Source organism: Mus caroli, unplaced genomic scaffold (assembly GCF_978045245.1).
Source record: "Mus caroli unplaced genomic scaffold, Mus_caroli_1 scaffold_7, whole genome shotgun sequence".
Classification (NCBI taxonomy): Eukaryota; Metazoa; Chordata; class Mammalia; order Rodentia; family Muridae; genus Mus; species Mus caroli.
The window spans coordinates 45,941,894-45,968,828 of NW_028227262.1; the positions used below are offsets into that span (position 1 = coordinate 45,941,894).

The following is a 26,935-nucleotide window of genomic DNA, read 5'->3' on the forward strand; positions in this document are numbered from 1 at the left end:
GGACTATCCTTGACTCTTTTGCCTACTTTTGGCACCATTTTTTGCCCTGAGTTGCCTCATCCGACCTTGATATGGTGGTATGGGCCTGGTCTTATTGGAGCTTATTATTCCCTGTTTGGCTGATGTACCAGGGATGCTTGTTCTTTTCTGAGGATAGAAAGAAGTGGGTGAATCCAGCAGAGAGGGGAGGCAAGGGGAGTATCTGGAAAGGGAGGGGAAACACTAGTATGCATGTGAAAGACCCCCGTAGGGAGACCCTCACTCAAGTCTCGGGACCGCCGCGCACCCAGTAGGACACTGAGACCGGATCTTGTGATCACACGAGGAATTTTATTGAAAGCGAGACAGAACGAGACAAGACGAGAGCTCAGGCCAGCATGCTGGGGTCGAGACTCATGCTCCAGGCAGGAGTAGAGGAGTTTCGACCCTGGCCTGAAGTTTTACAGAGCTTTTAAAGAAAAAAACCACAAACCAGGGGAAGGGAGGGGAAATCATAAATTTTTTCAACAATTAGATCATCGATCATGCGCTACCTTAGGCAATGCTTCTGGGGCGTTGAGACATTCTACAGAGGTCGTTGGAACATTATGATTGTTCCAGGAAAGGTAAGGTATGTTCCGGGAGTGGCTGAGGCCTGGGGACCAGATGCCTATGACTCAAGTGTTTATGACCTTAGCAGGTTACCAGGAATTTTCCATTCTTCATTCCCCACTCCTTTTTGTGAAAAGCTCTAATCTTAGAGCTAGATGCTATCTTCTTGCCAAAACTGGTATTGCTGCCGCAGGACCATTACCTGAACAGCACTTACTCTTTCCTTTACAAAGGTCACTAGTCTATTGAGAATACACGGTCCAAAAGTAAGTAAGAGCATAAGAATTATTAAGGGCCCAGCTATAGTAGAGAGAAGGGTAGCGAACCATGGAGACCTATTAAACCAACTTTCAAACCATCCTTGTCTGTCTTCTCTTTCTCTTCTACGCATATCTAAGCGTTCTCTGAGCTTGGCCATAGAATCCCTGATTACTCCTGAATGATCAACATAAAAGCAACATTCTTCTTTTAGGGCAGCACAGAGTCCTCCTTCTTTAAGGAATAACAAGTCCAGTCCCCTCCTGTTCTGTAAAACTACTTCGGACAGGGAAGTTAAAGATTCTTCTAATTTGGTTATGGACTGTTCTATAGCTCCAAGATCAATATCCATAGCTGCACGTAATTCTTCATAATACTGGGGGGTCTGAATTAAGGCAGCGGTACCTGTACCTACTCCAGCGGCTATTCCTAGTCCAAAAAGTACGGCCAAGGTTAAGGTGATAGGTTCCCTCTTCCAGCGGACTCGGTGATCAAACTCATCTACAAAGGAGCGGTCATCATGATACAGGAGTCTAGGAACAAGTTGAACCAGAATGCAGAAATCCTTGGAACCATCAAAAACAGAAGTAGACACACAAGGAGTGAGACCTGTGTTGCAAGCCCATACTGTGTCCCTGGGGGGCACTAGATATTGACCACCTTCACTAGACTGGACGTCCTGGGTCTGGTTACAGAGGTGCCGTCTGTTACGAGGTACCTGACCTAAACAGAGTCCACTTCCTGAGACTGCTGCCAGAGTCAACTTTCTGTTCTCCCCCCAAGGGCATAGAGAGTGGTCTGAAGTTTTATTATAAGTCCTGATCTGAGCAATTCCTTCATAATAAGGGGGGCTTGAGGCATAGCACAACCAGCAAGACCGAGTAATGTTGGGATTAGTGCGATTGAGGACCAGGAATGCCCCCTGTACTAGGCTAAACAAGCGATTCTCAGTGTCTGGGGGCCTGGGAGTAACCCGATCTAAGGAAGGAGTGTGAGTCTTGGCCAAATTGTCTGGTGGAGTAGGTTTAGGAAGCGGTACTGAGGGCTTTTCAGCTAGAACAGAGTTAGGTCCTACTGGTTGGGCTGGGGGGCTACTGATGCTCAAACGAACTATGACTGACGATCCAGGCTCCCCGTTATAGTCATAAAAAACTACTCCCCATCGCATGCCCCTTATCCATGCCTTGGAGTCCTGATTTTTCCCTGTGTCTGTAAATTTGATCAGTATTCTATCTAGATCATCAGAGCGACAGTCAGTTCTTCCATACAGTTCCATTATGGCATGCGGTCCAGGCCCTGTGTTCTGGAAAGAGAACTCAGCCTTATCAGGGGCATGACCACTAGCCCATTTCCAATCACCGTCATTGGAAGTAACACAACTCCATTGGCCACAATAAGAGGAGGCTAGCCCTCCACACTCGGACCGCTTACCGTGCTCTGGGCAGCAATAGAACCCATAACTTCTTACTAAATTAGGGGGAGTGCTTCTAGCAGCTGGAATAATCTGTTTGAGGCAAAAGGCTAGGTCTGGCCACCACGTCCCTGGTGGTGCCGGTTTGGAGGTGGTATACAAGACCTGATCCGAATCAGGACCGAGAACCTGCCAAGTTAAGGTCAGAGGCTGGTGTGGGTTGTGGTCCTTCAGGCCTAGGGTGATTCTTGCGACGCAAGCGAAGCTTAAGAGGATTGTCAGTAGCTGCCACCGTCCAGCTGTCTTCATGGTTGCCTTCATCCTGGTTAGGAGCCTTCTTGACGTGGGAGGCGTGAATCCAGGCGGCGATTCCGTCTACCTTTACTGCCGTGGGGGTTGTTAACAGCACCAGGTATGGTCCTTTCCACCGAGGCTCAAGAGTACCAGCTCGATGTCGTCTGACAAGGACCGAATCTCCAACCTGGAACCCGTGGGGCACTGCTGTAGCCCCTGGTGCATATGCTTCTTTGATCTGGTCCCAGATCTGTGTTCTGACAACTTCTAAGGCCTTTAAATGAGTAAACAGAGCAGAGGGTGAGGAAGAGTCAGCACAGGGATCCAATATCCCGCCAGACTCGGTCAAGGGGGGCGGTCCCCCATGCAGGATTTCATAAGGGGTGAGACCGAAACGTCCAGGTGTGTTTCGGACTCTAAGGAGCGCAAAGGGAAGGAGGGTCACCCAGTCTTTACCACCGGTCTCAATGGCTAATTTAGTTAGGGTCTCTTTTAGAGTTCTATTCATTCTTTCTACCTGTCCTGAGCTCTGGGGTCTATAAGCACAATGTAACTTCCAATCAGTCCCCAACTGTGAGGCCAATCCCTGACTTACCTGGGCAACAAATGCGGGCCCGTTGTCCGAGCCAATTACCTTGGGAATCCCAAACCGAGGCAGAATCTCTTCCAGAATCTTCTTAGCAACCACCTGCGCCGTCTCAGATTTTGTAGGAAACGCCTCAACCCATCCTGAGAAAGTGTCTATAAATACTAGCAAATATTTATTACCATATTTTCCTGGCCTGATTTCAGTAAAATCAACTTCCCAGTAAGCTCCAGGACGGTTTCCTCGTTGCCTTTTTCCTTGTTCTTTATAAGGTCGGGCAGCGTTAGTGAGCGCACAAGCCCGACAGGACTCCACCACCTGTTGTACCACCGCATTTAATCCTTGGATCTGATACCTGGAATTTTTAATAAGTTTCAAGAGTTTGTCAACCCCTAGATGGGTGAATTGATGCAGTTTCTGGACAAACTCTCTCCCCTGTTTGGCAGATAGCTCGATATGCTCTTGAGAAAAATAAGGAAGCCGGTCCGCAGTCCAGATGAGCTCCCTGATATCATATTCTTTTTCTTGGTCCTGGCGAGCTGCTTGATGAGGTCCTGGCTGGGGCTCACCTCCCCCCACCAAGACTGCTTCCTTTTGGCAGAATATACAATTAGGGTGAGTCACTGGTGAGGGTCCTGTTGAGGGCCCACTCTTTCCTGCCAAAGCCATCACCCCCTGGGCTGCCTGCTTTGCTGCTATATCAGCCATCTGATTTCCTTGGGCCACAGGATCCTGCCCTTTTTGGTGGCCTGGGCAGTGGATAATAGCCACTTTTTTGGCAGGTGGATAGCCTCTAGCAGGGCTAGGATTTCTTCTTTGTTTTTAATATCTTTACCAGCTGAGGTGAGCAGTCCCCTTTGCTTGTAGATGGCCCCATGAATGTGGGCTGAGGCAAATGCATAGCGGCTGTCAGTGTAAATATTGATTGCCTTACCTTCAGCCATCTGTAGTGCCTGGGTCAACGCCAGAAGCTCGGCCTTCTGAGCTGAAGTCCCTTCCGGAAGGCTACTTGCCCAAATTACCTTCTTTCCGTCTACCACTGCCGCTCCTGCTCTCCTTTTTCCCTCCACCACGAAGCTGCTGCCATCTGTGTACCAATTTGGCACACCCGGCCATGGTTGGTCAGTCAGATCTTTTCTTGTTCCAGCTTCTTCAGCCAACACATCGGCACACCGATGTACAGGGACAGAGTCATCCACCAAGGGGAGGAGGGTGGCAGGATTGAGGATGGCAGGTGGAGCAAAAGTTACTCGATCATTTAGCAACAAGCTCTGGTAGTGGGTCATCCGGGCATTAGTCATCCACCGGTCAGGGGGCTGTCGTACAATACTTTCCAGAGCATGGGGCGCGATCACAGTCACATGCTGACCCAGAGTAAGCTTGTCAGCGTCTTTGACAAGCAGGGCTACTGCAGCGATGGCTTTCAGGCAGGAGGGCCAGCCGCTGGCAACTGGGTCGAGCTTCTTAGATAGGTAGGCCACTGGCCGCTTCCAGGGCCCCAAAGTCTGAGTCAAAACCCCGCAGGCTACTCCAGCCCGCTCATCAACATATAGGGTAAAAGGCTTAGTCAGATCTGGCAAAGCCAGAGCGGGGGCTGCAAGCAAGGCTGCCTTTATGCTATCAAAGGCTTTTTGGTGTTCCTCAGTCCAGGTGAATGGGACTTTCTCTTTAGTAAGTGGATATAGAGGGGCTGCCAGTGTTGCGAACCCTGGTATCCAGAGTCTGCAAAAGCCTGCCGTCCCCAGGAACTCACGTACTTGGCGCGGGGTGGTGGGGGTTGGGATCAGCATCACAGTCTTTTTCCGGGCCTCGGTGAGCCATCGCTTTCCTTCTCGGAGGGTGTATCCTAGGTAGGTCACCTCGGTGCGACATAGCTGAGCTTTTTTAGCCGATACCCGATACCCCAACTCACCCAATTCATTCAGGAGCTTCTTGGTTCCATCAAGGCACAGTTCCTGAGTTGAGGCTGCAACCAGTAAGTCATCTACATACTGTAAGAGAGAAATCTGAGGGTTCTGCGCCCTAAAAGGCGCAAGGTCACGGTGGAGCGCCTCATCAAAAAGAGTAGGGGAGTTCTTGAATCCTTGGGGCAACCTTGTCCAGGTTAGCTGGCCCGTGTGTCCTCCTTCTGGGTCCCTCCACTCAAAAGCGAACAATGGCTGACTGTTAGGGTGTAATCGAAGGCAGAAAAAGGCATCTTTTAAGTCTAGAACAGTGTACCAAGTCCGCTCTGGCGGGAGGGAACTTAGTAGGTTGTAAGGATTTGGGACGGTAGGGTGAATGTCCTGCACCCTCTTGTTAACTTCTCTCAAATCTTGCACTGGTCGGTAATCATTAGTCCCAGGCTTCCGCACCGGCAGGAGAGGAGTGTTCCAAGGGGATTGGCAAGGCACTAGAATTCCTTGCTCTATCAGTCTCTGAATATGTGGCCGGATGCCTTCTTTGGCTTCCCTACTCATAGGGTATTGTCTGACCGAGACGGGGGAGGCATCGGCTTTTAACTCTACCACGACCGGTGGTACTTGCTTAGCTAATCCCATTCCTGCTTGCTCAGCCCAGACTCCAGAAAAAGCAGATAGCCATTCAGGGTCTGGCAATTGCTTAGGACCCGGTTCATGGAGGCGATACTCTTCTTCTAAATTTAAAACTAAACACGCTATAGGGGTCTCTCCCCAGGTGACTTCTGGCCCCTTTGAGGTGAACTGAACTTGAGCCTTTAGTTTGGTTAACAAGTCCCGTCCCAGAAGGGGCGCAGGGCACTCAGGAATCACGAGAAAAGAATGAGTTACTTGATTTTTTCCTATTTCCAAAACTCTCTTAGTGGTCCAGGGGTAAAATTTACTGCCAGTAGCTCCTATTACCATAGTCTTCTTATTTCCTAATTGTCCTAACGGTTTAGTCAAGACTGAATGTTCTGCTCCCGTGTCTATTAAAAAATTAACAGGAGTCCCCTCCACAGAGAGTGTTACCCTAGGCTCGGGGAGGGGAACCGAGCCCCGACTCCCCTAGTCTTCTCCCAAAGTCAACACCTTGGGTCCTCTTGGCTTCTTTTTGGGGCAATCTCTGGCCCAATGTCCTTTCTCTTTACAGTAAGCACACTGGTCTTTTTCAAGTGGAAGTCTCCGTTCTCCTGGAGGTCTTCTTGCCCTGTTGCCCAGGTACCCTGACTGTCCTTTCTCTGACTTTCTTTCACCTACTACTGCGGCCAAAATCCTAGTCAAGTTTCTCTCCTGGCGGCGATCACGCCGATTCTCTCTCTCTTCTATCTCTTTCTTCTCCCTCTCTTGTTTCTCTTCCTCTGTCTCTCTCTTGTGATACACTTTCTCAGCTTCCTTCACTAAATCCTGTAAAGTATAATCTTGGAGCCCCTCCAATCTTTGTAATTTTTTCTTGATATCAGAGGCTGACTGACCAATGAAAGCCATAGCCACGGCTGCTTGTTGTCCCTCTGAGGAGGGATCAAACGGTGTATACCTCCTGTAAGCCTCCATTAGTCGTTCTAAGAAAACAGAGGGCGGCTCCACTGGACCCTGAAGAACCTCTCTTACCTTGGCCAAATTGGTGGGTCGCCGTGCGGCCCCTTTGAGCCCCGCCACTAGAGTCCGGCGGTAGACCGTGAGACGCTCCCTACCTTCCACAGTGTTGTAATCCCAGTTAGGACGGGTCAAGGGGAAGGCTTCATTTATAAGATTGGGGAGATTAGTGGGGGTCCCATCTTGTCCTGGGACATTCTTCCTGGCTTCCAGCAGGATCCTTTCACACAATAAAAGCAGACACGAACACGAGAGAAAAGAGAAACCAAAACCGACGTCGACCTTGTGTCGACCAAAGGCACTGAAAAGAGTCAGTCGGCCTGGAATCAGAACGCTGACACAGATCGTCAAGGAGAAGGACTATCTCCTGACTTTTCCCACGGGGGTCCACCAAGCGTCCCTGGTCCTCCCCCTGTCCTCCTGGGACGTCTCCCAGGGCGAACGGACGGTGGACACCTGGGTACGTCTACCCTTTATCCACACCACTCTCTCTCCCAGAGCGTAGTCTCACTGAGCGTCCGCAAAAACCGAAACCGCGATCGCACCAGATTTCTAAACAGAATACAGACACAGCACTGTGACAAAAACAGAGAATCTTACCTCGAAGTGGGTCTAGGACCCCTGGGTGGTCGCGCAAATCCCGGACGAGCCCCCAAATGAAAGACCCCCGTAGGGAGACCCTCACTCAAGTCTCGGGACCGCCGCGCACCCAGTAGGACACTGAGACCGGATCTTGTGATCACACGAGGAATTTTATTGAAAGCGAGACAGAACGAGACAAGACGAGAGCTCAGGCCAGCATGCTGGGGTCGAGACTCATGCTCCAGGCAGGAGTAGAGGAGTTTCGACCCTGGCCTGAAGTTTTACAGAGCTTTTAAAGAAAAAAACCACAAACCAGGGGAAGGGAGGGGAAATCATAAATTTTTTCAACAATTAGATCATCGATCATGCGCTACCTTAGGCAATGCTTCTGGGGCGTTGAGACATTCTACAGAGGTCGTTGGAACATTATGATTGTTCCAGGAAAGGTAAGGTATGTTCCGGGAGTGGCTGAGGCCTGGGGACCAGATGCCTATGACTCAAGTGTTTATGACCTTAGCAGGTTACCAGGAATTTTCCATTCTTCACATGTAATATATGAGAGAATTTTTTTTTAAAAAGAAAAAGAAATAATAGATCTGCATTGTGTCAGAATGTCAAAATTAATAATAAAGAGGCCATGCATTTGAAAGATATCAAGGAGAAATATATTTGAGGGCTGGAAACAGAGGTAGATGATGTAATTATATTATAATTTCAAAAATAAAATATTAAGTTAACTTAAAAATACCTATGAAAACAAAGAGCATACTGTTACTTAGAGAAACATTAAGATGTTCAGTCTGAAGTACTCAGTTGTGTGATACAAACTTAGTTTGCCCATCCATTCTGTAATTGGGTTAAGTATTTGCATTATTTTAAGGTTTGCATTAATTTAAAATAACAATGCTACTAATAGTATTAAATCCTATTAAATCCATACCGTAAGTTTCATGTGTGTGTGTGTGTGTGTGTGTGTGTGTATGTGTATGTGTGTGCGCGCACACACATACACATACACACACACACACACACACACAGCTCAACAGTAGGAGCAATCAGTGAACATCCTCCGATATGAACAGATCACACACACACACACACACACACACACACACACACACAGCTCAACAGTAGGAGCAATCAGTGAACATCCTCCGATATGAACAGATACCATGATACCTGATACATGATGTTTTGCCTTTGGTATGCGGAAGCTTTGAATGCAAGGATTCTATTAACTGAAGTCAGTGCTGAAGTGGTGTTTACAAGGAATTTCCCATGAGTGGAAGTGAAAAACAAACACATAACACTAAATTACAAGTAAAAAGCCTCTCTCTCTCTCTCTCTCTCTCTCTCTCTCTCTCTCCCCCCCCAACCCCAGTGTGTGTGTCTGTGTGTGTGTGTGTATGTGTGCTGTTCAGACAAATAAGGGGAATATAGGCAAGAAAATGATTAAGAAGTTAGAATTTAAGGTCTGTTTGGAATTGCTCATTCTGTGATTTAGAGATGGGAATTCTGTGGTAAGTAAAAGAGAGTAAGTAATTGGCAGAGAACTCAGCGAGCAGACGTGGGACTTCAGGCTTTCATTACTTATTTATTGCATTTACTCATTTATTCAACAAATGCATAATGAATGGTACTACAGTTTGTGCAAAGGGCATTGGGAGGTGCTAGAACAAAACGAAATTCGTGTCTAGAGTTATGCAGATGAGACCGTTGTCATAAGGAGATCTTTGGAGGAACACAAATGCTGGTGAGCTTGATTATAAGTAAATATTTATGCAAAGAGGAATTAGAAATGGAGAAAATATTTCTGCCTACAGAATAATGATGTCAAATCTATAAAAATGAAAATAAATAAAGGGTTCTGAAGTGAGCTGCATGCCATTTGTAAGAAGAGCCTTGGGAATCTCAAGCAAATGTGGTTAGTAAATTAAGAAGGAAATGGGTCTTGTGCTCTACAGACCTTGTCTTAGCTTTGGAATTTGAATATTGAGAACGGCTCTGAGTCCTATGCACTCAATTCACATTGTTGTCCTTCTTAAAGGGGAAATTAATATCTGTTTGCACTATTCTGATGTGGGCCTGGCTTTAGAGCCTAAGAAGTTAATTTATTTTAAGCATTTCTTTTTCGATAGCTCAATCAAATGCAGTAATTGTGCTTGCAGTGTTTCCTCATTTTTAGATAGTAAAATAGTAGTAATTACAATGTAACAGCAGTTTAGGGGTTCGATGAAATAAATTGTATGAGAAGTCCAACTTATGTCCTGGAACATAAATAGGATTAAAAAAATGCCACTGTTATTTATACCAGTTAATTTTAATATTTTATTTTGAGCACTATGGTTTGATCCTGACAATTTGTATATGCCAAACAAGTGCTTGACAACCAAGCTACTTCTCCAGCCTTCCTTTTTATCTTTTTTTTTTTTTTAAAGAAAGGGTCTAAGTTTCCAAGGCTACCTTGAGCTCATTCTATACCCTAGACTGACCTTGAATTTGTAATATCCATCTTTCAGCATCCCAAGGAGAAGTGGTTATAGGCTGTGCCACTGGGCCTGAATAATTTTAATCATATTTTGCTACTTTTAATTTTCTGGAAACACTTTTGAAATAGAGATAACTACGCCACCACTTGAGACAATTTTCAAAACAGCGGTAATACAAGAATGTGCACAGAATTCCAAACTGCTGAAAATTAGGAAATTAGTTTTAAGAGTGAAATTGTCTTGGAAAATGGAAACAAAATGTTCCTGAACCTAGTGATTGGCTCTTAATATAACTTACATTACTCTGTGCTGTCATAATGCCCAACAAATCCTGGTAGTTTTCATTATGAAAGTTCTGTGGCATGGAATGACTTATGGACTTTTAATTTTGATTTTTTTTTGGGGGGGTAATGTAACACATTTTTAATTAGATATTTTCTTTATTTACATTTCAAATTTCCTAGTTTCTCCTCTGAAAATGCCCTATCCCCTCCCCCTACTCACCAACCCCCTCTACTGCTTCCAGGCCCTGGCATTTCCCTATACTGGGGTATAGAACCTTCATAGGACCAAGGGCCTCTCCTCCAATTGATGACCAACTAGATCATCCTCTGCTACATATACAGCTAGAGACATGAGTCCCACCATGTATTTTCTTTGGTGGTTTAGTCTCAGGGAGTTCTGGAGGTACTGGTTAGTTCATATTGTTGGTCCTCCTATGTGGCTGCAATCCCCTTCAACTTTTTGGATACTTTTTCTAGCTCCTTCATTGAGGACCCCATGCTCTGTCCAATGGAAGGCTGTGAGCATCCACTTCTGTATTTGTCAGACACTAGCAGAGCTTCTTAGGAGACAGCTGTATTAGGCTCCTGTCAGCAAGCTCTTGTTGGCATCTGCAATAGTTTTGGTGGTTGTTTATGGGATGGATCCCCAAGTGGGGCAGTCTCTGGATGGTCATTCCTTCAGTCTCTGCTCCAAAATTTGTTTCTGTAACACGTTCCATGGGTATTTTTCCCCCTTCTAAGAAGAATCGAAGGATCCATACTTTGGTCTTGCTTCTTCTTGAGTTTCATATGTTCTCCAAATTGTATATTGGGTATTATGAGCTTCTAGGCTAATATTCACTTATCAGTGAATGCAATCATGTGCGTTCTTTTGTGATGGGTTACCTCACTTAGGATGATATCCTCCAGATCCATCCATTTGTCTAAGAATTTCATAAATTAATTGTTTTTAATAGCTGAGTAATACTCCATTGTGTAAATGTACCACATTTTCTGTATCCAACCCTTTGCTGAGGGACATTTGGGTTCTTTCTAGCTTCTGGCTATTATAAGTAAGGCTACTATGAATATAGTGGAGCATGTGTCCTTATTACATGTTGGAACATCTTTTGGGTATTTGCCCCAGGGTAGTATTGCTGGATCTTCCAGTAGTGCTTTGTCAAATTTTCTGAGGAGTCTTCAAACTGCTTTCCAGAGTGGTTGTACAAGCTTGCAATCCCACCAGCAATGGAGGAGTGTTTCTCTTTCTCCACATCCTCGCCAGTATCTACTGTCACCTGAGGTTTTGATCTTAGCCATTCTGACTGGTGTGAGGTGGAATCTCAGCCTTGATTTGATTTGCATTTCTTTGATGATTAAGGATGTTGAACATTTTTTTAGGTGCTTCTCAGCCCTTCTGTATTCCTCAGTTGAGAATTCTTTCTTAGCTCTGTACCCCATTTTTTAATAGGGTTATTTGTTTCTCTGGAGTCTACTGATATAGTGAAAGACAGGTAGAACAATGGAATAAAATGGAAGACCCAGAAATCAAGCCACACACCTATGATCACTTTATCTTTGACAAATGAGCTAAAACCATCCAGTCGTAAAAAGACAACATTTTCAACAAATGGTGCTGGCTTAACTGGCCGTTAGCATGTAGAAGAATGTGAATTGATACATTCTTATCTCCATGAAAAAAAGCTCAAGTCTAAATGGATCAAGAAACTCCACATAAGACCAGAGACACTGAAACTTATACAGAAGAAAGAGCCTCAAAGTTATGGGCACAGGGGAAAAATTCCTGAACAGAACACCAATGGCTTGTTCTGTAAGATCAAGTATTGACAAATGGGACCTCATAAAATTGTAAAGCTTCTGCAAGGCAAAGGACATTGTCAATAAGAGAAATAGGCAACCAACAGATTGGGGAAAGATCTTTACCAATCCTAAATCTTATAAAGTGCTAATATCCAATTTATAATGCTTACTCTTAATGCATAACTGAGAAGAAATTACCTTTGTGTTAAATATGAGATGAACATGGGATGAAAATATAAGATGGTTTGCTTTCTTTTGCTACGATGAAACACAGACCAGAAGCATGTTGGGGAGGAAAAGGTTTTATCTTACCATGTGTGTTGTAGCTTATGGTCTGGAACATCATACACTTGACAGTTCATGATTGAGAGACAAAAAAACAGGGACTCAGCACAGGAGCTTAAAGACAGGAACTGAAGCAGAGATACAGATGATAGCAGTAAACAGATTTCTGGTTTACTTTTCATAATAGTTCACCTTACTTTCTATATAACATGAGACCACTTGCCTAGAGATGGCACTTCCCACAGTAGACTGTTCCTTTCCATTCACATAACAGCCAATAATGAAGAAAAATTCCAAACAGGCATACCTACAGGCTAGCCTGATGAAGGCAATTCCTCACTTTTGCTTTTTCTTGGGTGGCTCTAATTTAGATGAAGATGAAAATAACTGGCCAGCACAGACAAATATGAATTCATATGTCTGAACAAGAACATAACAGAACTGGGAGTTTTGAAGAAAAAAAAAAAAAAAACAGACACCGTTGTGGATGCCAAGAAGTACATGCTGAGAGGAAACTGATTTAGTTGTCTCCTGAGAGGCTATGCATGACAAATACAGAGGCAGATGCTCACAACCAACCATTGGACTACGCACAAGGTCCCCAATAGAGGAGTTAGAGAAAGAACTTGAAGGTTCTGAAGGGGTTTGCAAACCCCATAGGAAGAACAACAATATCAAACAATCAGATACCCCAGAGTTTCCAGAGACTAAATCACCAACCAAGGAGTACGTGGAGGGCCCCATGGCTCCAGCTGCATATATATCAGAGGTTGACCTTGTAGAGTATCAATGGGAGGAGAGGCCCTTGGTCATGTGTAGGCCTAATGACTCAGTGTAAGGGAATTCAAGTGTGGGGAGGCAGGAGTGGATGGGTAGATGGGGGAACATCCTATAGAAGCAGGGGGAATGGGATTGGATAGGGGGTTTCAAGGGGAATTGGGAAAGGGCATAACATTTGAAATGTAAATAAAGAAAAATCCAATAAAAAATTTAAAAATGAATAAATATAATACTTTGATTAAATAAAATAATGGGGCCCTTATAGTGGCCCCAACTTTCTATTAGGAGCTGGTATCAGGATCAGGGTATAGGAAAGAGGGTCTCCTCTACAGCAGATGGTAAAGTTCTTGATGTATAAAGGATCTACAAGTTGGAGTTGGGGGAGCTAAAGTGGCAATATCTATGGGATAAAATGTAGTAATTTGTGTATGATATCCAAGTCTCCAGTAGACAAATCACAGCTCAGAAAAGGAAATATTTCATTAGGTGATAAAAATAAGAAGGAAAAAAAACATAGCTGAAGATTTGCAAGTGGAGACTCACAGAACTAATAACATTAAGTGGGGTGATCTTGATAAAAATTGAGACAGGCAGCAGAGGTAACCAACTCATTCTTTAATATCTAATGGCAGGAGGACTGGGGAGATGGCTCAGCAAAAAAGGGGAGTACTACTATTTAAGAGGGCCTGGATTTGCTTTGCAGTACTTATCACAAACAGTTCAAAATTGCCTGTAACTATAACTCCAGAAGATCTGACGTGATTTTCTGGCTTCTTCAAGCATCAACACTCATGTGCACAAGTCAAAACACATACATATAATCAACATCAAAATACACAAAGCTTCAAAATCTAAATTCAACAGTTATATGCATGGTCTACAGTCATAATATGGTAGAGAGAACTGACAGAAAATAAAAAGAATTTTAAAATGAAATCTGAGTATTTAAATGAGTGCAAGAATTTATATGAAGACATTAATATCATGAGGATATAGACGACAGGCTGAGGAATGACCCAAATGGAAATTCTAAGCTAAAAAGCTCAACAGTGTTTATTTAAAATGCCTAGCACTGCCCAACTTCATCTGAGATACTGAAGAAGAAATGAATAGTGTACCCAGTGTTGAAGTAAAGAGACACAGGAATATGGGAAGGGAGACAGCAATGTTCAGTGATGTTGTCTGTTCTTCCATGCAAAAGACTGAGAAATTTCTGTTCTCTTAGAGGAAAACAGACCTTGAGAACCTCACAGCTAATGGATTTATTAGGACGTATCAGTGAGGTTGCTGAACCATGATAAAATCTGGAGAGAGAGAGAGAAAATTAAATAATATCAAAGTCAAGATCCACTTAGTATTAGAATGGGGGCCTTCACCTTTATACCAACTTGTACCAGATCCTGCAGGTTGATCAAGCTACACCTTCTTGCTCTTCATTCTGAGAATTAAGAAGCAGTAGATAAAATTAAGTATATATAAATTTCTCTGGAGAGAGAGCAAAGCAATTTGAGAAGTGGCTTAACAGCTCTCCATTGAGATACCAAAGTCCTCTATGTTCTTTGTCTGATACACTGTGTCCAAGGAAATAACATAATTTGGAACTTCTTACGATTTCCATAAAGGTTATCAGAAGTCACACTTCTCCTTTGTTTTGAGAATTTGGTATACAGACTCCTTAGGGTAATTTTACTATCCCCCTCATTTTTCTCTCTCCCTTCCCCTCCCTCCCTCTCTTTCTCCCCCTCTCCCTCTCTCTTTGTGTATGTATGTGCATGTGTGTAATCTCTGTTTCTCTCTCTTTTTTAAACCTTTTATTTTTATCCCCAAATTTTACATAAGATATCCTAATCACACTCATTGTCCCCCTCCCCTCATACCCAACATGTACCCATGGAGTGAAACCCTGCCCATCATAGAAATAAGTCTCGTTATGGAAGCTGTGTTTCATAGTATACCCTCTTGTCCACACTTTTCTTGCAAATATTCATTGCAGTGAATCATTGGTCTGGTATGAGGCCTCTGGCTTGTACTGCTCCATCAGTACTAAACCCTCACTGGGATTCTTAGATATCCTGTTTTTGCCCTGTTTCATGAAAATCCTGTAGTTTTCCACCCATAGGCCTGGACCCTTCATGCATTCCTTCAGTTCATGGGTATAGTAGATATTGGCATGGGCTGATTGAAAGCCCTGCATCTGGGCCTAAGTAGTATCTGAGCCAGTCAGCCCCCCACCTCTCCTATTATCACACATAGAAAGTCTGGAGCCTTTATGCATACCTTGCCTCCAGGAATAACAAAGGGGCTTCTTGGAGAAGAAAAATAACCTTCAGATATGTAGTAAAATATGCACAAAAGAGTCTCATGACAAAGGCATATTTTCAAAGGGAGATTTTACCCAGCTGTTATATATCAAAAAAATCAGTCTTCTCGATATAACTCATTGCAGTATTTCTGTTTTTTTTTGTTTTGTTTTGTTTTGTTTTTTGTTAGAAAAGTTGTGTCTCTGGACAAATACCTATAAGGACCAAAACTCAGCCCAGACACACACACAGACTCCTCAGAAGACTAAGAATAAATCAAAAGATTACATAGCACCTTTTTCTTCCACTGTATTATCATTCTGTGGATAGACACCATTCAGTAACAGTTGACTACAAATAAAGACATGGGAAACACAAAAGCCTCTGTGAAATAAATGGGGAAAACAAAGAACACAAAATGAACATAGAAAAATTGGAAGACCAGCATCAGAAAATCTCACACAGAACCTAATAAAGAGCCAGGCTACACAAAATCCTCTATCTTTAGTTCCTACCAGGTGAGAAAACACTACTAGCTTTCAATCAAAGTGATACAGCCATTTCAAGAGACAAGTAGAACACAGTCTGGGGAAACAGTGTAATCGAATCAGACTCAGATAAGAGAGAGAAGTGGGAGCAGTTTTACAGAAAATCTATCAAGAAGGTAAGGCCTCTTGTAGATAAAGAGTGAAGGAGCTAGAGAAAGCAAGGAGCTAAAGGGGTCTGCAACCCTATAAGAGGAACAACAATATGAACTAATCAGTACTCCCCAGAGCTTGTGTCTCTCGTTGTATATGAAGCAGTGGATGGCCTAGTAGGCCATCATTGGGAGGAGAGACCATTGGTCTTGCAAAGATTATATTCCCCAGTACAGGGGAACGCCAGGGCCAGGAAGCAGGAGTGGGTGGGTTGGGAAGCAGGGTGGTGGGAGGGTATAGGGGACTTTCAGAATATCATTGGAAATGTAAATGAAGAAAATATCTAATAAAAATAGTTTTTGAGAAAAAAAAGAGTGAAGACATGCACGACTAAACATGTAAGACTGTACTGTGATGTCATCAGTACTAATGAATGCTAACTACTGCTTCTGAGAACCATTCTCCTTGTACCCTGAGTAACAGGAAACATACTGTGGTCACCCAGATAAAACTAAATGGAAAAATACTTGTGCTAACAGATGTTATAAACCCAATGGACCTAACCATTTCTACAAATATTTCACCCATACATCATTCTTAGACAAAGAGGAAAAACAAGAAAAAATGTTTACTTGTCCTGCTTAGGATCTTTCTGCTTTTCTTCCATGTCTTATATAACTATTCATGAGGTGCAGAGAAGAGGTGTTTGTGTGTGTGTGTGTATCAAATACAAACACACACACACACACACACACACACACACACACACACACATATATATATATATACATGGTAAAAAGCACAACACAAGTTTACACAAATTCAAATCATAAATCAAATAGAAGTTTACAGCAGAGAATGTTAATATGCATGTCCATTAGTAGCAATTATCTGGCTAAACATTCATCACCTATTACAGCTCCACAGCATCATTGAAAGTTAAAAACCATAACTAAGTTATTAGTAAAGTTTTGTATAGATAAACACAGTAAATATTTTATCTTTATTTATTTTACCTATAATAAATCATTAGTTCCCTTTTTACATCCATTGGTTAATTGTTTTACAACCTCTTGAAATGTGCTCTTAGTAGCAGAAAATGTGGTTACTATTTACGAGGCAATTAACTGTTATCACAGGGGAGAGTGACATAGTTCTCATTGTGGTTTTGACTATCAGAAAAGAACCTAATAACAGTCCTATTATTTAAAAAGCTTAATAATAACTAATATAATTTTAGGTATTTTTACAGGATCAGGTATAGGGTGGGGAAAACAGGACTGAAAGAGAAAGAATGGAAACAGGCAACCTCACGACGTAGGATATTGAGGGGGATTCTCCAGAACATACCAGAGATCTGGGAGGTGAGACACTCTCAGTACTCAAAGGGAGAGACCTTAGATGGAATGCCCTATAGTGGGCATTTAGTAAACTGGAGAGAGAGAATTTATAGAGCCCACCTCCAGTAGAAACACAGAGCATCAAGTGAGGGATGCGGTTGCCATCCCACAGTTAAAACTCTGACCCACACTTGTTCCTGTTTGAAAAAAAAAAAAACTGCAGAAAAATAAATGGAGAAGAGCCTGAGGAAAAGAAGTTCCTGCAACAGGCCCAAAGTGGGATCCAGCTCAAGGGGAGGTCCCAAGGCCTGACACTATTATTGAGGCTATGGAGCACTCACAAAAAGGTACCTAGCATGACTGCCCTTCAAAGTACCCAACAAGCAGCTGAAAGAGTCAGATGTAGATATTTGCACCCAACCAATGGACAGAAGCTGCTGAACCCTATGGTTGAATTTAGGGAAAAGCTGGAAGAAGCTAAGGAGGAAGGCAACCCTATAGGAGGGTCGGAAGTCACAATTAACCTGGAAGCCCAAGATGTCTCAAACACTGGACCACCAACCAGGCAGCTGGTATGACGTTCCCAACACATATACAGAAAAGGACTTCTGGGTCTGAGTTCAGTCAGAGAAGATGCCCCTAACCCTCAAGAGACTGGAGGCCCTATGGAGTTTAGAGGTCTGATGGGATAGGGGGTGGGGGTGGGGACATCCTCATGGAGACAGGTGGGCTTTTGGAGGTATGGGATGTGGAAGGTTGACTGGGGGGGGAATAAAATCTAGAGTGTAAATAAATAAATAACAGATATTTAAGAAAAAGAATTAAGAAGTCGTCTATTTGTCTGTATAACATCAATACAAGACAGTTCATCTTTGTAGACTTGCAGAGATCTGCTAAAAAGGGATGGGCTAATACCTAGTGATTGTTATATATGGTCTAATAGTAATAGAAAAAGCATATTCATAACAGGAATCTTTCCTAAACTGATTTTCTCCTAGGCCTTGACTATGGGAGCAAATCTATTATGGATTATAATTCAAGGAAGACCATCTGAGGAAGATCACCTACTAGTTATTAGTTTGTGCTATGATAGTTCCTGACAAACAACTACAACAACAAAAAGCAAACTCACCCAAGAAAGCAGATGGCAAGAAATAATCAAACTGAGGGTTGAAATCAATAAAAAAGAAACAACGAGAAAAATACAAACTATCAATGAAACAATGAAATGGCTTTTGAGACAAGTAACAAGATTGACAACCTAACTAAAAGGTAGAAAAAGAATATCCAAGTTAACAAAAATAGGAAACAAGTGAAACATAGAAACACACACCAATGCACCAATGCAATCCAGAGAATCACAAAGACATACTTTAAAACCTGTACTCCAGTAAGTTGGAAAACCTTTAAAAAAAAAAAAAAAAAAAGGATAACTTTCTCAATAGGCATCACTTATCAAAAGTTAAATCAAGACCAGATAAAGAAGTTATATAGGTCTATAACCCATAGTGAACTAAAAGCATTTATTAACACCCCCCACCCGAAAAAGAAAAACCCCAAGGTCAGTTAGTTTTAGCACAGACTTATACAAGATCCAATACTCCTCAAACTCTTCCAAAAAAAAAAAAAAAAAAAAGAGGGAGAGAAAGAAAGAAATACAGACAGAAAGAAAATCAGAAACCAATACAAAACAATAAAACAAAAACAACAAAATAAACCAAAACAAAACAAAAATGGAACATTCCCTAACTCATTTATTGAGACCACAGTTATCCATATTAAAAAACAAAACAAAACATAAAAACTCAACAAAGTATGGAGGGAGAGAATACTGGGAGAGACAACTGGATTGGGGTTGGGCCATCTCAAGAATAATGGAAACTTCCAGGAGCTGTAAGAGTGAGCCTAGTTGAGAGTTCTAGCAATGAGGGATATAGTTTCAACAGGCTATGTCCTGTAACCAGTCAAGATTTCCTAATGAAAGGATTTGGACATAAATCCCGTCACAAACTCTTAGGCCCACAATTTGTTCTGCCTATAGGAAGTACAGGATTAGGAGAGGGACCAGAATTTGAGGGAAGGGCAAATCACTTGAGACCCATGCCATGAGACCCAAGCCATGAGAGGGAACCCACCCTTGACACTATTGCTGATATTCTGTTGTACTTGCAAATTGGAGCTTAGCATATCAGTTACCAGAGAGGCTTCACCTAGCAACTGATGTTAACTGATACAGAGATGTACAGCAAAACAATAAGTCGGCCATCACTGGAAAGTGAGGCCCATTGGACTTGTAAACTTTATATGCCCCAGTACAGGGGAACGCCAGGGCCAAAAAGTGGGAGTGGGTGGGTAGGGGAGTAGGTAGGAGGGTATGGGGACTTTTGGGATAGCATTGGAAATGCAAATGACGAAATACCTAATAAAAAGTATATAAAATAAAAGAAACACAATAAAATCCCAGAGATTAAATAGATTACCACAACTCAAATAAATTATTCACCAGAAGGGTGAATAGAAAGGGCAAACTATTCAATGAAGGTATATTAGTGAAAAGTATCCGGTCTGAGGAACAAAAAAGAAAAAGGTTGAAGATAATAAACAAAGCCCAAGAGCCTTGTAGATATTCTCCATAAAACCCCTATCAAAATACAGTAGTAAAGATGGCAAATACAGAAAGAAGAGCTAGACAAAAGTACTTGATGAAACAGGGCCTCAGGCATCCCAGGTTTGATGGAGCTGGTAATATTTCATCTAGCAGTTTCAAAAAAGAAGCTCAATCAGCTCAGAAATCTCCACATGGAGGTCTGTTATAATCAGAAAAAAAATTTCAAAGGACAGCACAAAACCATTAAAAAGCCAAAGATTAACTTCTCTTGTGACACATATTCCTTCTAAGATTAGCACATATCACATCTCAACAGAAATCATTGGAGAAAATTGCTAACAACATGGTATATCAAAAAGGTAGTGTTAGTGTATTGTGGTCTGAAACTTGTGTGGTTTTTCTATTTACTTTGAAAATAATTATATAATATTAGATTACAAATATATACTGATAATTAGAAATGATGATAATAAACTGATAGCAATGTCATAAACAGGCTAGGTGTGATTTATCTTATATGATCTTGTTATATGTTCTCAAAATCAAGTTGTTACTGATCCAAACTTGATCTTTATAAACTAAGGTGCTAAATGATGAAGTTGGGAAGAGAAGTTATGCAGGAAGCTCAAAAGAAAGAGATAATGAGTCTCTGGTGGCCTCTTATTTTGATGAGAAAAATCTTTGAAAAAGGAAATTGAACCTAAGTGATATAATTTGAATTCCAAGTAAAAGCCATGTTTCCAGAAAAGTAGTATGATTTGAATGATAAGGTCTGTAGTGAGCTTGTCTACTTCTTACTCTAGTCAGAATATAATCCTGTTTCAGCAATATCAACAAACCTTGGACCTTAAGGTTTCAATTCTTTTCTTGTAATAGTTCATTTTTCCTTCTGATACATTTTTATCAATAATGATCATTTAAAAATAAACAAACTAAAAAGCTAAGGATAACCCAAAGACTGACCATTAAAACTTATTCAAAGATAACATGAAGAATTATAAATGAATTAACTTTGGATAAGACAAATAGTGAACACCAAAGGAAGAAATGTAGGAGCTAAAAGACTAAGATCTTTGCTATGCAGACAACTGGAAGACAGTAGATTCCAGCCTCATATACACATAAATTAAATTAAAGGTATACTTACTGCTCAGAAGTAGAGATTAAAATACTAATTATAAAATCACAATTAGAGTATCACTTTAAATTCAAAACCAAATATGTTGGAAGTGGAAGAACAGGAAGTAATTTTCCATGCAAAAGTAGTCAGAAGAAACGTGAGTGGCTAAAAGATTTTAGCATGCATGCCATGTTCAGCAAGTAGAGACTGACATAATAGAGCCACACGCTTCCGAATTCAAGTAGATCCAACTATAGAAACATAAGCAACTACAAAGTTACAAAAGAAAAGAGAATATTAGAAACAGGCAATAAAAGACTCTTTTTTTCAAATATCTCTTAATTGGCTGCAACATTTAAAGAAAAATAAATTGGAAGTATTTAGTACATAGAAAACTTCAACAATACAAACAGCAAATCATAATAAATGAAGTTTTAAGCAACATGGTTTTCCCATTGCCTTGTCTAAAATATATCATATGCTAGGGCACAAGAGTAATATTGATAAAGTTATAAAGATTTTTAGTATATACAGACTATATTGAGCAAATAATATTAACAATGATTAACACTAAAATGGGGGAAAACCATACATACACAAATATATCAATATACTAAGTGAAAGACATTAATAACAATGACAAAACAAAAATGAAAATGTGATTGCCTTAGTTGGTTTTCTATTGCTATGATAACACACTATGACCAAATTCAATTTGGGAAGGAAAGAATTTATTTCAGTTTTTATTTCCAGGAAAGTCAACGCACAAATCTGAAATCAGGAATTGATGCATAGGCCATGGAGAAGGATTGTTTACTGCCTTGTGCCTCATGGTTTACTCAGTTTTCTTTTTTTAATAGCACCTAGGGTCACCATCCAAGCAGTGGCACTGCTCACTGTAGGGACCTCTCACACATCAATCATCAATCAAGAAAATGGTTCACAGGTTTGTCCACAAGCTAATTTTGTGAGAGCATTTTCTCAATTGAGGTTTCTTCTTCCAAAATGAATCTAGCTTTGGTCAAGTTGTTTTAAAACTAGCCAGCACAAAATCTCTCATCTTACTTGTGATATAATCAATAAGACTTAAAGACTCACAACAGTCAGAATGGCTAAGATCAAAAATTCAGGTGACAGCAGATGCTGGCAAGGAAGTGGTGAAAGAGGAACACTCCTCCATTGCTGGTGGGATTGCAAGCTGGTACAACCACTCTCAAATCAGTCTGGCAGTTCCTCAGAAAATTGGACATAGTACTACTGTAAGATTCAGCAATACCTCTCCTGGACATATACCCAGAAGATGTTCCAACTTGTAATAAGGACATATGCTCCACTATGTTCATAGCAGCCTTATTTATAATAGCCAGAAGCTGGAAAGAACCCAAATGTCCCTCAACAGAGGGATGGATACAGAAAATGTGGTACATTTACACAATGGAGTACTACTCAGCTATTAAAAATAATAAATTTATGAAATTCTTAGGCAAATGGATGGATCTGGAGGATATCACTCTGAGTGAGGTAACCCAATCACAAAATAACTCACATGATATGCACTCACTGATAAGTGTATATTAGTCCAGAAACTTAGAATACCCCGGATACAATTTGCAAAACACATGAAACACAAGAAGGAAGACCAAAGTGTGAATACTTCGTTCCTTCTTAGAATGGAGAACAAAATACCCATGGAGGGAGTTACAGAGACAAAGTTTGGAGCTGAGACGGAAGGAAAGACCATCCAGAATCTGCCCCACCTGGGGATCCACCCCAAAAACAACTACCAAACCCAGTCACTAGGCAGATACCAGTAAGAGCCTGCTGACAGAAGCCTGATATAGCTGTCTCCTGGGAGGCTCTGCCAGTGCCCGACAAATATAGAAGTGGATGCTCACAGTTATCCATTAGATGGATCACAGGGTCCCCAATGAAGGAGCCAGAGAAATACCCAGGGAGCTGAAGGGGTCTGAAGCCCCATAGGAGGAGCAACATTATGAACCAACCAGTACCCCCAGAGCTCCTTGGAACTAAACCACCAAATAAAGAAAACACTTGGTGGAACTTGTGGCTCTAACTGCATATGTAGCAGAGGATGGCCTAGTTGGTCATCAATGGGAGGAGAGGCCCTTGGTCCTGTGAAGGTTTTATGCCCCAGTATACGGGAATGCCAGAACCAGGAATGGGAGTGGGTACATTGGGGAGCAGGGGGAGGGGGAGAGAATAGGGGATTTTCAGAGGGAAAACTAGGAAAGGGGATAATATTTGATATGTAAATAAACAAAATATCTAATAAAAAAAGTCTTGAAGACTCTCTCACAGTGAAACCTATAATATTGAAGGAGAGGAGGAGGAGGAGGAAAAGGAGAAGCAGGAGAAGGAGGAAGAGAAGGAGAAGGAGAAGGAGGAGGAGGAAGAGGAGGAGGAGGAGGAGGAGAGGAGAAGGACAAGTGAGATGTCTAAGCAAGTGAAAGAGTTTTATAAACTACCCTGTAATATCTACAGGCACTCATGTACACACAAATATTAGTGTGTGTGTGTGTGTGTGTGTGTGTGTGTGTATGTGTGTGTGTATAATAAGATACAGGCAAGAAATTAAAATATGCAAATATGAATGTTAATATATCCTACATGGTTTCAACTCCTCAATTACCTTAAGACATCCCTTTTTCCCAAACTAATGCATGATTTCCATGGAATAATTATAATTATCCAAAATGTTAGCAGAAATTGATAACATAATGTTAAAAATGTACAGAAAATCAAGACCTAACACAGACGAACAAGTTGAAAAAAATTAAATAAACTTTAGCATGGCATAATCAACCTAAGAGTGCAGTACTGGCATGCATAATTTGACAGTTATCACCAGATTTTTCTCTGTATGTAAGACCTACTAAACAAAGGGAATATGATAACTGGTCCTGGCAACTTAGCCAACTGCACAGTACTAGTGAGGTCATGGATTTGAAGTAGAACCCACAACTGTCACTTTAGTAAACCAGTACTATCTGTAATTACATTCTAAATGTTTGTCCTTTTACCCACAGATAAGTATAGTCCTCACCTTCAATAAAGAAGCTGCCCTTTGCAACACATGGTCAAGCAATGAAGATGCAGAGTTGTGGAGCCCAATCCCAATGGATAAATTTACAAAATACCCTCCCACCTAAGGTTCATGAAACACTGTGAAAGAAGCGTTGAAAAATTATAAGAGTCATATGATCCAAGAGTTTCTGATGAAACTTCCTTTTAGCAATTTCTGAAGCTACACACAAGATCTTACCAACATGACTACCTAAACTTTTGATGAATGAGAATAACAAAATAGATATGACAAAGTGAAAAAAGGGAAGCCCAAGATGCCTCAACCATTCACAAAATACAGACAAGGATGGAATGCTCAGAGCAGGGGACACAGTCTTCCCCAGGGAAGAGCAAACCAACTGGATAGCCAATACCAAATGGTCAGATGTGCAAACACACATATAAGTAACACTGTGGTGACTTAAGAGTTTGTATTTAGAAATATAAATATGTATATACATATTTATAAATATGGCATTTAAAAATATAAACATGAGGCAGCAATCATAAAAGAGGACATGGATCTGAAAGAGTTTAAGGGAAGATATTTGCTAGGGATCAGAGGAAGAAACTGTAAGTGGAACATGATAGAATTGTATTATAACATCAAAAGATAAAAGTAAAAAGCCAAAAAGGCAATATCTAAAGTTCATAACTGATCGCAAATTTGTTATAAAGCTGTTCTATGATGAGTGGAATTGTTTTGATATGTGGTAGAAAATAGAACAAGGAGCTGTGTAGACAAACCCAAGTCCAAATGTTGACAAAGTTACCAGGCCAGTTTAGCGTCCAAAGGAAGCAACATCTTTAACAAATGATATGAAATAGCTATATGTCAACATGGATAAAGCACATTAGCTGGTCTTTTAAGTTCCTGATGCCTGCAAATAACTTACTCATCCTCTGGGAAAAAATGTAATTGGGTGAATCTCAAAAACATGGACATCTCAATAAGACTTGTACAAAAGAGTGAACATTGTTTGATTTAACTCATGTGAAGTTGTCCAAGAGGCAATATTGATCTATAGCATCAAAGCGCAAAAACTATGGCTGCCTGGGGGCATAAAGGGGGGGAAATGGCCGGAGAGAGAAATCAAAGAACATTCTCAGGTAGTGGAAGAGCTTTGTGTTTGGACTGACAATCCTGCATTTGTCAAAACCTATGACACTATCCATTGCAGTGGGCTTACTCTGTTGTATTCCCAAGCTCAAAAAACAATGCTTAAAAGTAGCATTTGGTGTCTAAAGTTACAATATAACTAATAAACTGCACTTCAATCACTAGTTCTTATATAGACAGCACATCTTTTGATTAAATCAGAGAGTTTCAAGGACACAGAGGAAGTTTCGGCTTGTTCTGTTTTTTATTATTTTATTTTTTATTATTTGTTTTGGTTTTTTTGTGATAGGAGCTTATCTATTCTGTTGGAGAAAAACAGCTTTGTATTCTCAGATGAACTACTACAAGAGTTCAATGCCAAAGCCAGGTGCACTTTGTAGTAGAGGATAGACACATTGGATTTTACACCACAGACAAGCATCAAAAGAGCTCCTACAGCAGCTCAGGCATTCCCCCCATCATGATCCAGTTTCTGAATGTTTACACTGACATGCAAGTAGAGACTCAGCGGTGGGGGGAGTGAGGGAGTGTGAGAGGACTCAAGGAAAGGGAGAAATTAGATGTTAACACAGTGCCTTACTTATTCATATCTATCACATCTCCAGATTAAATTAGCTGCCTCTCCAGGTGTTTGCATACCATGAACATTCTCAAATAATAGGCTACAAGAAGTTCTTATATTTCTATTGCCAAGATGGCTTAGTGATTAACACTGCTTGTCTCCAGGCTTTTCAAACTGAATTCAATTCCCAAAACCCCCATGATTGAGGAAGAAAACTGACTTCGGTAAGTTTCCCTCTGACATCTTTGACACATATGCCCTGAAACACCCATGCACATGTACATATACAAGTAAAAACATCTAGCAAAAGAAATCACCTTACTATATTCCAAGAAATGTTTGGAGAAAGGAGGTAATGAATAAGATTTGCTTTGTACTTTAAATGAATCTCTGATTTAGTCATTTAATATCCAGGTTCCCCAAGCCTGCTATGGTTGACAGACAATGAGTATTAGCCATGAAATACAATACTGAAAGTGAATTATTTGCTCTGTCTTGCTTTCCTTGGAAGATTGGTGATTAGGATTACACAGCACACCGCACATAAGCTCTAGCGCTGCGCCTGGCACATGGAAGAGCATCATAAGAGTTAACACTTAGGCTGATGGTAAGAAAGACTGTAGGGGCCCTGTGGTGAGTCTTCCAGCTCCCAAGAGAAAGAAACATGAGTCCAATTGTTATTTCCCTTCTGACCTCCTTCTACATAATGTTAAATCTGATGGTGGTTTGGAATCAAAACAACAAAAGTAAGTTTAAAGGATCAGTAGACCACGCAGGACATTTAATTTATTTGACAGAGACAAAGTTTGGAGATATCAGGAAAGAGCAATGTCACAACATCAGAGTTGAACAGGACCATGAGGATGCAGATTTCTAACATGAAAAGTCAGACAGGCCCTCAGGGGTAAGGAGAAAAGACATAACAAGAGAGAACAGCATGCATTTAGAAGACAATCATGGCCACTATTTGTCTGTGGTGTGGAGTTCTATACTGTAATAGATGATAGTTACAAATCCCTGGCTCCATTATTAAAATACTAGAGGCTTTATTTGCATGCAGTATTTACAGACACATTTCTCACTTCCTTCTGGTAATTAATATGCCCAAGTTATAATGGCTAACAAGAGACACCGTTAGAATTTGAGCTCTGCCTGACCCTAAATCCTCCTTAGAAAGCTATGAGACTATAGAAATTTCAGAACCAGCAGAGACACTGAAGATTTGGGACAAAATTTAGAGTGGGCATTTATTAATTGCCACACAACATAC

General features: G+C 41.3%; 1 protein-coding gene across 1 annotated transcript in view; it reads right to left on the bottom strand.

Moving 5' to 3' along the window:
* Positions 1 to 553: 553 nt before the first annotated feature.
* LOC147003865 (MLV-related proviral Env polyprotein-like) overlaps positions 554 to 26,935 on the bottom strand; it is a 154,262-nt gene continuing 127,880 nt past the window's right edge. Inside the window, exons 3-4 of the mRNA XM_085840864.1 lie at positions 3,189 to 3,495; positions 554 to 2,545 (exon numbers count right to left, since the gene is read on the bottom strand). Of these exons, the coding sequence (XP_085696990.1) occupies positions 743 to 2,545; positions 3,189 to 3,495 (2,110 nt within the window). The 3' untranslated portion in view covers positions 554 to 742. The remainder of the gene's footprint in view (positions 2,546 to 3,188; positions 3,496 to 26,935) is intronic.